Here is a 13,608-nt window from a genome sequence, read left to right on the forward strand (position 1 = left end):
CCCCACTGCGGCTCTCCTCCCATCCGTGCAGCCTCAAAGTTTACAGCGCGCCTGGTGGTCTTCTGCTCCATCAGGGAGTAAAGCCCCAAAGGCTGTTCAGCGCAGTCTTCCTGTCTCGGAGCACCTCACCTCCACTCTCTCCTGCTATGCTCTAGCAGCCGTGAGGATCTCCCCAGGTGTCAGCAAGAACAGGCAGCGAGTGCACTGCTGAGGGACCTAGTCAGGCCCAGCGGCCCCGGGGGAGCACAGGTGCTTGCTGGGCAGCAGGGGCCCCGGGGGAGCACAGGTGCTTGCTGGGCAGCAGGGGCCCCGGGGGAGCACAGGTGCTTGCTGGGCAGCAAGGCTGGGCCCTGGGCCACCCCGGGGAGATTTCACCACGCTGTCACCTGACAGGAAGTGACACACCTGTCTGTCCTCCCTGCATGGAATTTTTCTCCCTTCCACCCAACAGAAGTCCTGCTCATTCTTTTAAAAAAGGGAAAGAGATTCATTTATGGAAACCTTTTTGTCATTTATTTCTTAAGTATAAAAATGAGGTGCTAGCTAAATGCAGGGTTTCTGGTGTGAAACTCTTACCAGGTAAACAAATAAATAAATATTTACAATCTTTGGCAAAAACAAAGTTTCATACACCTATATGAGAAGCTTGTATTTTTTAAAGGACACAAATAATTTACAAAACTCATGATACATTCTAAGTATTCACATCATTGCACCTACAAACAGCCCCAAGCAGAACCCTGCAATACTCTTCATGGCTCTTACACTCAATGCGGTCCCCAATCCTGTGCTGGCCTTGGGGATAAAGATGCACAAGAAAGTAAAAAAAAAAAAATGCAGCAAAACAAAACATAAAGCAAATCAACCTCAAAGGAAGCAATGAAGGTAACAGTGTCAAAATGAAGCTTGTAAATTCAGACCGAAGTTATGGATTCTGTCCATTTGACATAGAAGTGTATCTACCACTGACAGACAGAGGAGACAGATTTTCTCCATATCAGACAGACATCTACTGAATTCCACGTGTGGAGTGGGAGAAGCTAATCTCCCCTTCCAAAAGACCGCTCAGCTTTTAAAAATTCAAACTGTGTCTCCTACCATGTGACTGTTCATTGCATATGTTCAGAATGATTAAATGCTGGGCTTTCTACAGCATTCAAACAAAAATTCCTATATACAACAGATAGATAACAGTAAAAATTACTGAATTAAAATCACTGGCAGCAGTATATATTAAGGTTCCATTACAAATTCTTCATTACTATTTATTTACTTCATTATATCTTACAGCACACTTTTTCAAAACATATTATAAAGCCTTATATTCAACCCACAGATATTTCTGCAACTGTATCTCCATATTATTTCATCTTTATTAGATGTTTAATCCCAGAATTTATACTATATATGTGTTACTTGGCATTCATTTCAAATAAGTTATCGAGTAGAGAGCTGCATTCTATATTCATTCAATAAATATTAACAAACATTTATACCTGGAACCTTAATGAGATGTGTTACCAGACTAGGTAACAGCAAGTTTCCTGCAGTTCCCAAAGCCTAGAACAGGAAGTAGACAAGAACAGGAAGGCTAGAACAGGAAGCAGAAGCTAGAACAGGAACTAGGTGCAAAGTACACTGTCTCACTCATCTGCCTATCTGCAACCCATGGACCCAGCAGGGGCCCCTAGCTCATACCCAGGCATACAGGTGGAGGTCCATTCAGCAGGAATATGCTTTGTTGCTATCAACTCTGAGAGCTTCAACCATTGGACAAGAGGAAAAAGGAGAGTATTTGTCTAATTATTTCCAATGTTCCAATTATCAATGTCTTACATCATTTGCTCATGGGTCCACAATCTCATATTGCTGTGGCCTTATTTCAAACCTGACTGAATTAACCCTTTTTTGCAAATGACCTGGGAGGGTTTGTCATTGTAGAACAACTCTAATCCAAGAACAGTGAAAACATTAAGCACGGAACATAGTTGAGCAATATTTTTCATGCTTAATTTATGAAAATGGCTTATGCACACACAATATTCCCTTCTACTCCATATACACATAAATACAGTAAGTAATTACATTTTATATGTAAACGTCATTCTTTTTAAACACACAAAAGAAAGCAATGCAATATCATGCTCAATTTTCACTCCACCAAAGTCTTATGCATCATAGAACTGTTTTCCTGTAGTGAGTTAGAGGTTCATCTTTTGATTTCATTAGTGTTCTTCCTCTTTAGGCACTTGGGCTTCGGGTTGATGAAGGAGGCGAAAAACCACTCAGGATTAAAGTCAAGGAACAGGAAATGCCACTAGAGAGAGAGAAGCTGCAAGTGCTGACTTCTCTAGAAAATAGCATTTGCAGTACATTGTCTAGACATCTAAGAGAAAAGAGATCAACAGAATCAGGATTACTACACCATGGGACTTATTCTGCTTTACTTATAATCTCAAACAACATTAATTTAAAAATGACACAAATAGGAAGGAAGGAAGAGAGAGAGGGAGGGAGGGAAAGAGGAGGGGAGGGAAAGATGAGGGGAGGGGAGAGAAGGGGAAGGGGAAGGGGAAGGGGGAATGGAAGGGAAGGGAAGGGAAGGGGAGGGGAGGAGAGGAGAGGAAAGGAAAATGAGTAGATTGGTGGACAAATGGGTGTTTTGATGAGTGGATAGGCAGATGGACAAGTGGGTAGATGAGTAGATAAATGAGTAGATGGATGGATGGGCAGAGATGGAGAGAGAATGCACGGATGGGTGGACAGGTGGGTATTTTGATGAATGGATGAATAGATGGATGGGTGAATGGATGGACAGATGAAAAGATAGGTGGATGATGAAGGATGGAAAATGGGTATTTAGATGAACAAATGGATGTTTAGGGGCAGATGGATGGACAGGTGGACATATGGAAACACAAAATATCTTCAAAAGCATCTTAACCTAAGGATAAGGAAATTTTACTAGAAGCAAGCAGAGAAATTCCTTTTTTTGTCTACACTTTCTTACTACATGTATTATTCTCAATATGTGATCACTGAGCCTTACTTATCTGACCTATAAAAGGGGTGGTAGGGTTAGACTAGATGCTTCAGATTTACAGTATTTTGATTCAAATATACTCACATATATATATATATATAAACTCCCTTAGCTTTATTTTTTTCTTCCTTTCTCCCTTTTTCCTTTTCCTCCCTTTCTTTCCTTATTTTAATTATTGGCAAAGATAATAATCTAAAATGACTGTAGAATCCCCAGAGGAAGCTATGTAATCTAACGCAATGGGGGTCAAGCCTGTGAATAATCTGAGAGTATCTGTCCTACCCAAAACATCCAAATCCAACTTAAAACAAGAAAGAAACAAAAGCCAACCTGAGCTACTGGAGTCAACCCCCTGCTAAGAGCAGGCAAAGCCCCACCTCAGGGTATTATGCATGCGTGAGTTTTATCCCTCTCCAGAAGCTTCTGTGAGGGAAGTGGCTCAGGTCCTGTAGAGCCTCCCCTGACCTATGTGCACGCACCTCTGCATTCATACTTGAGGTCAGAGAAGTACACCATTTCTTGAGAGAAGACAAAGAGACCCAAACGTCCACCGGCATAGGTGTGGTCATAGATTGGTCCTGAGTCCGCCATGACCTGCTTTCCCTCGTGCACCAGGACCCTGGAAGCAGACAAGGTGAAAGAGAACTTGAATCCTGAAGCACATTCACAGTTGAGCTCTGAGTTCCCACTGTTGACCAGGAAAGATCTATTGTCCTTCTGGTGCTGAGAATGAACCCAGAGTCTTGCATATTTTAGGCAAGGGTTCTATCACTGAGTTGCCCAACACTGAGGCATGTGGAACCCCCCCACCACTCCAGATTTCAGAGCAGCCTGAGCAAGGGAGTGCTTTCCCCTTAAGAGCTCAGGCTCCTGCCCTGAAGCATGATGGGAAGCAATGAGCCCCACTCACAAACGATGCCATTATCCCACGGGGGTCATCTGGGACAGCCTTCTCTGTCCCCAGGAGCCAAAGCACAGGGCACCGTCTTTGGTAGCAAATGGGTTCCCCTCCTCCTGGGTTCCAGGCCCTCCCTTGCCTGCTGGCACCAGTGATCTTCACCTCACATTGAAACCGGGGCTGTGTTCGTTTCTGGGGTACCTTCTCCCCTGTCCTGGGCACTTTGGCGGGGAGGGCCCATCATGCTCTAAGTGATCTTAAGACACACCTACGTTTCTCCTTCTCAACAGTTTTTCTAGTAAGTTACATTCAATCAAGATGTAAGATAGAAAAAAGAAACTTACCGGTTGATGCTCAAACTGGCCACCTACTGGACCCGTCCCTGCCTAGGGCCGCAGCTGGGCACTAACGTGGCCAGCCAGCGCCGGCTTACCTCATGTAGCCAGTCTTGGGCCTGTGGATCAGATGCCACCTGTAGGCAGTGTAGTCTTTCCAGCCGATGTTTTTGGGGTCATGCCACAGTGTGCGCACCTGCGGGAAGGCAGCACCTTGAGTGCGCGAGGCCCCTGCACCCCTTCTGCAACCCTACGCCCCATGGGAAAGAGACAGCCCCAGGCAGGGGAGGGCAGGCTGCATCCCTCTCTGGTTCGGTCTGTGATACACATGGTACCACGGCTCTACGTCGTGTCCCACACGCTGTGACTGACAATGTGACAGCGCGCTGCAGGTCAGGGCTACGACTACGGGCCCTTGGCCCCATAGGAGGCAACCGAGTTCAGGACCTTCTGCCTCCTTCTGTGGGACCACTGAATGCGTGAGAACCGCTTCTTCCCTGTCTTTATAAGATCAGGAAAGAGTGGCCGTTTTTATAAAAACACCAGGACGCTGTCAGTAACAAAGCAGATGCAACCCATGATTATAAGGCAGTGGCCGAGCAAGTGAGTTACGGGAGGCAGAGTGGGTGTCTCTGAGTGGGTCAGGATGGCCCCGCACCTCCCAAGGGCGTGGGGTGGCCCCTCACCTGCCCCTCCGTGTTCCCCGTGTGCCACAGGGCATTGCGCAGGTGCTCTCCCGCGCCGGTCGTGGAGTTCACCACCTTGAGGGACACCCCCGAGTAGCCGTAGGCCCTGCTGGGCTGGTCTTCCCAGTAGGTCTGCGTGACCTGCTTCCACATTACCACATAGAAGCGGCTGCTGGACTGATAGCCAAAGACGAAGCCAGCGTAGTCGTCGTCCCGGTCAGTGTTGACGTAGAATGTGCCGCTGAAGTCCACAGACCCAAACTCATCAAAACCTACAGCAGAGGACACATGCAGCCTTGGGGTCAGGGAGGAGCCCCCACAGGGACCCCAGAACAGCCAGGGCCATCCAAAGTGTTAGAGATGAAGTTGGCTCTGAGCCTTTACCAGGACAGCTTCTCTACTGCCTGATATTTAAAATTCCAGCTTACAGCTAGCAGCAGAGTTTTACTGTGTGGTCTAATCATTTCAGATTGAATCCATAACATGAAACTGCTTGCTGAATATCAAATTTCAACGCGGAGAACTACTCCTTCCCTCGTCTCCTGTCAAGATTATTAGGCCAGACAGTGCTGCACATCAAGGCAGGACAGGGCTGCCCGACAGATGACCCTGACCCCACCCCTCCTGGCCTCCTGTGGCTCTGCCAGCACCCTCTGTGGATACCGTGGTGGCCTCTGGGCTCCCAGGCTCACCTACAGCAATGCCCGGGTCTGAGTTCGCCGTCTGGACCAGCTCCTTTCCCTGGTGGCGAATGACCCAGTTGGGATCGATCTGTGTGGTTCCCTTCGGGTCCAGGGGGACCATCTGGAAGTTCCTGAAGTCTGTCTCACTGATGGCGTTGTTCTCCGGGCACACGTCATCGATGTCAGGGACGCTGTCATTGTCAAAATCCTCCTTGCAGATATCACCCCGCCCGTCACCTGTCCACCACAACAACACCAGGGAAACAGCACAGAGGAGGAGTGAGCCAGGAGGGAAGCCAGTTATCTGGGGTCGGGGTGAGAACTCAGCAGTTATTGGGGGACTGCTGCCCGGCCATCTCTCAAGCATTTAACTTGAATGCAATTGAGAAACAAAACACCTTCATGATAAATGCAGTAGCCTTAAGAGCTGCTGCTCATTTCATGCAGAGCATATGGGAAAGTAATCTGGAGAGCTGCCCGGCAGTGTCGAGCTGAACTTCAACTTTTAAAAAGTCATCTTCCTTTAACCACTGGGGCCACTTCAATAGTTCAGCATTTAAAGTAGAACTTATCATCAAACACAATCTCTTTCTATGGGGAGCTGGACTTCTTTTCTACAGGGGCCTCTTGCCATACTCTCAGCAAGCTGGGGGCAGGGGGCTGGGCAGGCCTCACACATCCTGGTGTGGAAGTGGGGTGGGCCACGTGACGTGGTTACGGCCCGGTCTGGGGCTGCAGGCGGAGCCCAGCATGCTGCCAGCCCACTGCTGTGCCTACGGTTTCAGGAAGAATTAGATTCCAGCAAGGACACTCCCTCTGAAGTCTGGACTACCCCTCCGCAGCTCTGCTCCATAGCACACATTCTCCCACGACAGGTGGAGACTCAGAGTCCTCTTCTTTCAAATTCTATGCACATCCTAGCCCCCTTCCCAGGTGCGTGCCGTGACCAGGGGTCCCATGTCCCACAGAGACTCTGGAGCGGGCTCCGCTTCCAGCTAAACTCCCTCCGCACGGCTCCGGGAGGCTTCCTAGAGCCGGCCCTGGGTCTGCAGTCTCCACTGCTGGTCTGAGTCATGTTGACTCCTCATCTCCCTCCGTCTCTTCCAGTGAAGGCGTGTCAGCGCCCGCCCGCACGCAGCATCGCCCCGGGACTGCGCCTGTGCACGCTGGCACGGAGGCCGTGGAGGGGCGGGTCTGCGGGTGGCTGTCCTTCCGGGCGGGCTGCACTTCCCCGGGAGCCTGCTCGCCCGCGCTGCTCTGATCTGCGCGAGCTTCCTTCACTCCCTCATTCTGAATGTCGTCCCTACGACAGAAACTCCCTGCCACTCGCTGGTGTCCGGCGCCGCGCCCCGGGTCCTTCCAAGAGGCTGTCAGAGGTCTGAAGTCCTCCCTCACCCCCCCGGGCCCGGCGCACACGCCACCCCTCACGCCAGCTGAACGACAGCGTGCACCGTGGCCCCCGCGCCGCCCGGGCAGGCGGGGCGGAGCGGGAGGCGTGCCCGCGGCCCCGCCCCGCCGGGAGCCCGGCGGCACCCACCGTCGGCGTCCTCCTGGCCCGGGTTGAACACCAGCCGGCAGTTGTCCCTGTCGTCGGGGACGCCGTCGTTGTCGTCGTCGGAGTCGCAGGCGTCGCCCTGGCCGTCGTCGTCGTGGTCGGCCTGGTTGGCGTTGGAGATGTAGGGGCAGTTGTCCTGGTTGTTCTGGTGACCGTCATCGTCTATGTCCTCATTGTTGTCGCACTGGTCCCCGACGAGGTCATTGTCCGCGTCTGTCTGGGAGGCAGCACGAAGGGCCCTGAGCCGTGCGCGGGAAGCCCGGGCACTGGCTGGATTTCCAGACTCCTCAGCTCACGGGGCTGGCACCCGAGTCCCCTCTATTGTCTACCTCGGCACTGGGCCCGGATTGCAAGTCCAGGTCCGAGGGCCTAGAAAGGAGCTCCTGCCTCTCCCTGGGGAAGAGAACGGCACACAAAGCTGTTCTCCCTCACATCATTTGCTATGGGGCATTCTGGGGGCCCCCCTGGGGGTGATGTGCTCCCTGGCCCTGCTAAAAGCAGAGCCACCATGACCCAGCCTCCTGGCAGGACATGGAGGAAAACAGGGACTCCTTTCGCCTCTAGCCTCTGAGACAGAACTGAAGTCAGGTTTATATTCTGAAAAGGTTTCCAACTAAGATGCTAAAGGCATTATGTCTGTCATGATGCCTTAACTGAGCTGTTAGGAACCATAATATAAATGTGCCAGAGACAGTCCCCCCAAAACAGTGCAGAGAGAGCTATCCAGATACCCCAGAGCCGCCAGACACCCCAAAGAGAGTCCCCCAGACACCCCAGAGAAAGCCCACACCAGACACCCAAGAGACAGCCCATCCAGACAGCCCTCAGTCACCCCAGAGAGAGTCCCCCCAAACAGTGCAGAGACAGCCTGCCTAGGCACCCAGAGCCCCCTGATACCCCAGAGAGAGCCCCCAGGCACTGTGACCTCTGCTCAGACACCATCACCATGAGGACCCCTCTCAGACCCTCCCTCCCGGCTACCTGGTCTGGGTTGTGCATCAGCGGGCAGTTGTCACAGTGGTCCCCAACGCCATCGCCGTCGGTGTCCCTCTGGTCCGTATTATAGACATAAGGACAGTTGTCTCTTTCATTGAAAACATCTGTTGGCATCCAGAGAACAAGTGCAGCAATATGTGAGTTTAAAGAAGGTGTATTACCTCCCCTTGACACAAGTAACATACAATCAAATTGAGTTAATACTGGTGTCAGCAAAGATATGATAAAATATGAAGTATTAGTTTATGGAAGAGGGGAAGAAACATTGCGTGTTATGGCTCACTCCCTTCAGTTTACGATAGAATCAAGTTGGGGAGCTCTCTGGGTAAGGACAGGGACCGGGAGGTGCGAAGTACAGGTACAGCCAGGCTCTCTGGACTGGCTGGACAGACTTTTCCTGCTAACGCCCACTTGGAGAACACGCGGTGAAGGCTCCATCTTCCATGACACTTGGAGAACACGCAGTGAAGGCTCCTCCTCCCATCACACTTGGAGAACACGCGGTGAAGGCTCTGTCTTCCATGACACTTGGAGAACACGCAGTGAAGGCTCCTCCTCCCATCACACTTGGAGAACACGCGGTGAAGGCTCTGTCTTCCATGACACTTGGAGAACACGCAGTGAAGGCTCCTCCTCCCATCACACTTGGAGAACACACGGTGAAGGCTCTGTCTTCCATGACACTTGGAGAACACGCGGTGAAGGCTCCTCCTCCCGTCACACTTGGAGAACACGCAGTGAAGGCTCCATCTTCCATGACACTTGGAGAACACGCGGTGAAGGCTCCTCCTCCCATCACGCTTGGAGAACACACGGTGAAGGCTCCATCTTCCATGACACTTGGAGAACACGCGGTGAAGGCTCCATCTTCCATGACACTTGGAGAACACGCGGTGAAGGCTCCTCCTCCCATGACACTTGGAGAACACGCGGTGAAGGCTCCTCCTCCCGTCACCCTTGGAGAACACGCAGTGAAGGCTCCATCTTCCATGACACTTGGAGAACACGCGGTGAAGGCTCCTCCTCCCATCACGCTTGGAGAACACACGGTGAAGGCTCCATCTTCCATGACACTTGGAGAACACACGGTGAAGGCTCCATCTTCCATGACACTTGGAGAACATGCGGTGAAGGCTCCTCCTCCCATCACACTTGGAGAACACGCAGTGAAGGCTCCTCCTCCCATCACCCTTGGAGAACACGCAGTGAAGGCTCCTCCTCCCGTCACCCTTGGAGAACACGCGGTGAAGGGTCCTCCTCCCGTCACACTTGGAGAACACGCGGTGAAGGTTCCATCTTCCATGACACTTGGAGAACACGCAGTGAAGGGTCCTCCTCCCGTCACACTTGGAGAACACACGGTGAAGGGTCCTCCTCCCGTCACACTTGGAGAACACGCGGTGAAGGCTCCATCTTCCATGACACTTGGAGAACACGCAGTGAAGGCTCCTCCTCCCGTCACCCTTGGAGAACACGCGGTGAGGGCTCCTCCTCCCGTCACACTTGGAGAACACACGGTGAAGGCTCTGTCTTCCATGACACTTGGAGAACACGCGGTGAAGGCTCCATCTTCCATGACACTTGGAGAACACGCAGTGAAGGCTCCATCGTCCATCGTGCTTGGAGAACACACGGTGAGGGCTCCTCCTCCCATCACCCTTGGAGAACACGCGGTGAAGGCTCCTCCTCCCATCACGCTTGGAGAACACGCGGTGAGGGCTCTGTCTTCCATGACACTTGGAGAACACGCAGTGAAGGCTTCATCTTCCATGACACTTGGAGAACACGCAGTGAAGGCTTCATCTTCCATCACACTTGGAGAACACGCAGTGAAGGCTCCATCGTCCATCACGCTTGGAGAACACACGGTGAGGGCTCCTCCTCCCATCACCCTTGGAGAACACGCGGTGAAGGCTCCTCCTCCCATCACGCTTGGAGAACACGCGGTGAAGGCTCCTCCTCCCGTCACCCTTGGAGAACCCGCAGTGAAGGCTCCATCTTCCATGACACTTGGAGAACCGCAGTGAAGGCTCCATCTTCCATGACACTTGGAGAACACGCGGTGAAGGCTCTGTCTTCCATGACACTTGGAGAACACGCGGTGAAGGCTTCATCTTCCATCACACTTGGAGAACACGCAGTGAAGGCTCCATCTTCCATGACACTTGGAGAACACGCAGTGAAGGCTCCATCTTCCATGACACTTGGAGAACACGTGGTGAAGGCTCTGTCTTCCATGACACTTGGAGAACACGCGGTGAAGGCTTCATCTTCCATCACACTTGGAGAACACGCAGTGAAGGCTCCATCTTCCATGACACTTGGAGAACACGCAGTGAAGGCTTCATCTTCCATGACACTTGGAGAACACGCAGTGAAGGCTTCATCTTCCATGACACTTGGAGAACACGCGGTGAAGGCTCTGTCTTCCATGACACTTGGAGAACACGCGGTGAAGGCTCCTCCTCCCGTCACACTTGGAGAACACGCGGTGAAGGCTCCATCTCCCACCAACACCCCAGGTGGTGCTGGCCCATCTGCCATGCCCAGCAGTCGGGATGTAACAGTGGCAGACATCTACCCATGTTGAGTTACTAGTGAGTACAAATTAGCAGTAGACCAAGCAATGCTGCCTCCAACAAAGCAAACTCAAAACAGAGCATGAAAGTGTGAGTTAGCGGCTGGGGGACCGAGTGGGGTGCTGGCCTTGACTCAGCTACATGGAGCCTGAGAAAGGGGAGGTCACATGACAGGGAGTCAAGATCAACAGAGAAAGGACCCCCTACAATGGAGGAGGGCCTCAGAACACGAGATCCGGCATCACACGTGCCAGCCCAGCTCAGGATGGCACGAAGCACACCCTTCAATGCCGTAGCGGCTCACAGGGCGTCTAGCCCCTCCTGCACAAGGGACAGGAATGGAAGCAGAACCGGGCTGGAAAAGTTAATCTAAGAAAATACACTTAGGGACAAAACAACCCTGGGCTGGGCAGAAGGAGAGGCAAGGTGGGCAGGGTACTGTGTGCAAGAGGCAAGCACTGTGAGCTTGGGAATCTCTGCTGGCTCTCAGGGCTGGACGGAGGAAGAGGAGCCGAGGGAGTGGGGGGGTGGGGCCTGGGGGGACCCGGGGACCCAAGGCTTCACGATGCCACCTGGTCCCTGGCAGTGTCGGAGACACAGGCTACACTGCTTCCTTCTGTCTGGGGATCCACGGAAGGAGCCCACTAATGAATGATGAGAAACAGAACGGTGGATGCAGAAAGCGAAGGATGAGAAACAAGGTGGGACCACTGTCAAGGCGAATGGCTTTTCTCAGACGCTTCTCAGAGGAGCTATGAGGCCAGAGGTCTGGCTTCTGCAGTGTTTTGAGCTGAGGCAAACACCAGGAAAGACACAACAATGCAGGACTCTGAGGTGGGGTTAGGAAAAGAAGATCTGGGTGGGGAAGACAATGATCAACCAAGAATGGGCCCCGGGAATCATAAGCTACCTAAGAAATGATTTCATCTCACATTAGTACTTAGATGACGTTCAGTCCTTCTCCCCAAAATCAGCATTAAGCAGAAAGCTTACAAATAGAGCCACCCCTGGTATCTACAAAGGGCTGGTCCCAGGACCCGCATGGAGATCAAGTCTGGGATGTCCAAGTCCCTCGTGTAAATAGTGAAGTACTGCATGTGTCCTACACTCGCATACTTCGGGTGTCTCTCCATTACTTACAGCACTCAATTCAGTGTAAATACCACAAAACCAGTCATAAACTCCATGGCTTAGAGGCCAAACAAAAGGAAAAAGTCTGCACATGGTAAGTACATGCAATGTCCTTTTCAAATATCCCTCTGCATGACAGGAAGTCAAGGTCAACTGAGAAAGGAATCCTCAGACACAGATGTGTCATGGACACTGTGAAGTAAAATCGACAGAGCACTGCCTGTCACTGAAGCTATGTCACTATCATCAGCAGAGCACTGCCTGTCACTGAAGCTGTGTCACTATCATCAGCAGAGCACTGCCCGTCACTGAAGCCGTGTCACTAAGATGGACAGAGCACTGCCCATCACTGAAGCTGTGTCACTAAGATGGACAGAGCACTGCCTGTCACTGAAGCCGTGTCACTATCATCAACAGAGCACTGCCTGTCACTGAAGCCGTGTCACTAAGATGGACAGAGCACTGCCCGTCACTGGAGCCGTGTCACTAAGATGGACAGAGCACTGCCCGTCACTGGAGCCGTGTCACTAAGATGGACAGAGCACTGCCTGTCACTGAAGCCGTGTCACTATCATCAGCAGAGCACTGCCTGTCACTGAAGCCGTGTCACTAAGATGGACAGAGCACTGCCCGTCACTGAAGCCGTGTCACTAAGATGGACAGAGCACTGCCTGTCACTGAAGCTGTGTCACTAATATGGACAGAGCACTGCCCGTCACTGAAGCTGTGTCACTATCATCAGCAGAACACTGCCCGTCACTGAAGCCGTGTCACTAAGATGGACAGAGCACTGCCCGTCACTGAAGCCGTGTCACTAAGATGGACAGAGCACTGCCTGTCACTGAAGCTGTGTCACTATCATCAGCAGAGCACTGCCCGTCACTGAAGCTGTATCACTAAGATGGACAGAGCACTGCCCGTCACTGAAGCCGTGTCACTAAGATGGACAGAACACTGCCCGTCACTGGAGCCGTGTCACTAAGATGGACAGAGCACTGCCTGTCACTGCAGCTGTGTCACTATCATCAGCAGAGCACTGTCCGTCACTGGAGCCGTGTCACTAAGATGGACAGAGCACTGCCCGTCACTGGAGCCGTGTCACTAAGATGGACAGAGCACTGACCGTCCCCGTCTATGTCCACCGAGCAGGCGTCGCCTTCACCGTTGTTGTCGGTGTCGATCTGCGCGGGGTTGTGCACGTAGGGACAGTTGTCACAGCGGTCCCCAACCTCATCCTTGTCATAGTCAAACTGGCGGGGGTTGAAGAGGAGCTGGCAGTTGTCCTGAAAACACAGGAAGAAACTTCAGAAAGAGCAAAGCAACGCCTGTCGGGCTGCTACTGACCTGCTCGGCACGTACGTCCCACATTCAGCGTACCCCGACTCACCCGCACGGAAACACAGAAGACCAGCCACCCGGCCCTCCCCTAGCCCCGCTTCCTATCACGGCAGGGGCCCGTTATCTGTCCACCTGCTCGCTCTTAGAATTTGGAGATTTCTTACAGCAGAGATGCAGTTCCATTTGCTGTGAGGTGAGTGAGCAGGCGTGGCTGAGGAACGAGGTCAGCGAGTCACCCAGCCGGGCGGGGGGCTGAGGTGGCCCCCACACACCGGCACTGGGTGCTCACTGCCATCGGGCGGCACGGCAAAGGCCGGGGTGGCAGTTATTGTGGTGGCGCCTGTCACTCATGGAGCCTCACCTT

General features: G+C 52.3%; 1 protein-coding gene across 1 annotated transcript in view; it reads right to left on the reverse strand.

Annotated features, from left to right (window-relative positions):
* Window positions 1-1,233: 1,233 nt before the first annotated feature.
* LOC125344998 (thrombospondin-2) overlaps window positions 1,234-13,608 on the reverse strand; it is a 39,701-nt gene continuing 27,326 nt past the window's right edge. Inside the window, exons 16-23 of the mRNA XM_048337255.1 lie at window positions 13,030-13,189; window positions 8,182-8,300; window positions 7,183-7,417; window positions 5,655-5,882; window positions 4,963-5,234; window positions 4,375-4,472; window positions 3,523-3,662; window positions 1,234-2,386 (exon numbers count right to left, since the gene is read on the reverse strand). Coding sequence (XP_048193212.1) covers window positions 2,379-2,386; window positions 3,523-3,662; window positions 4,375-4,472; window positions 4,963-5,234; window positions 5,655-5,882; window positions 7,183-7,417; window positions 8,182-8,300; window positions 13,030-13,189 — 1,260 coding nt within the window. The 3' untranslated portion in view covers window positions 1,234-2,378. The remainder of the gene's footprint in view (window positions 2,387-3,522; window positions 3,663-4,374; window positions 4,473-4,962; window positions 5,235-5,654; window positions 5,883-7,182; window positions 7,418-8,181; window positions 8,301-13,029; window positions 13,190-13,608) is intronic.

Source organism: Perognathus longimembris, unplaced genomic scaffold (assembly GCF_023159225.1).
Source record: "Perognathus longimembris pacificus isolate PPM17 unplaced genomic scaffold, ASM2315922v1 HiC_scaffold_5093, whole genome shotgun sequence".
In the NCBI taxonomy this organism is placed as follows: Eukaryota; Metazoa; Chordata; class Mammalia; order Rodentia; family Heteromyidae; genus Perognathus; species Perognathus longimembris.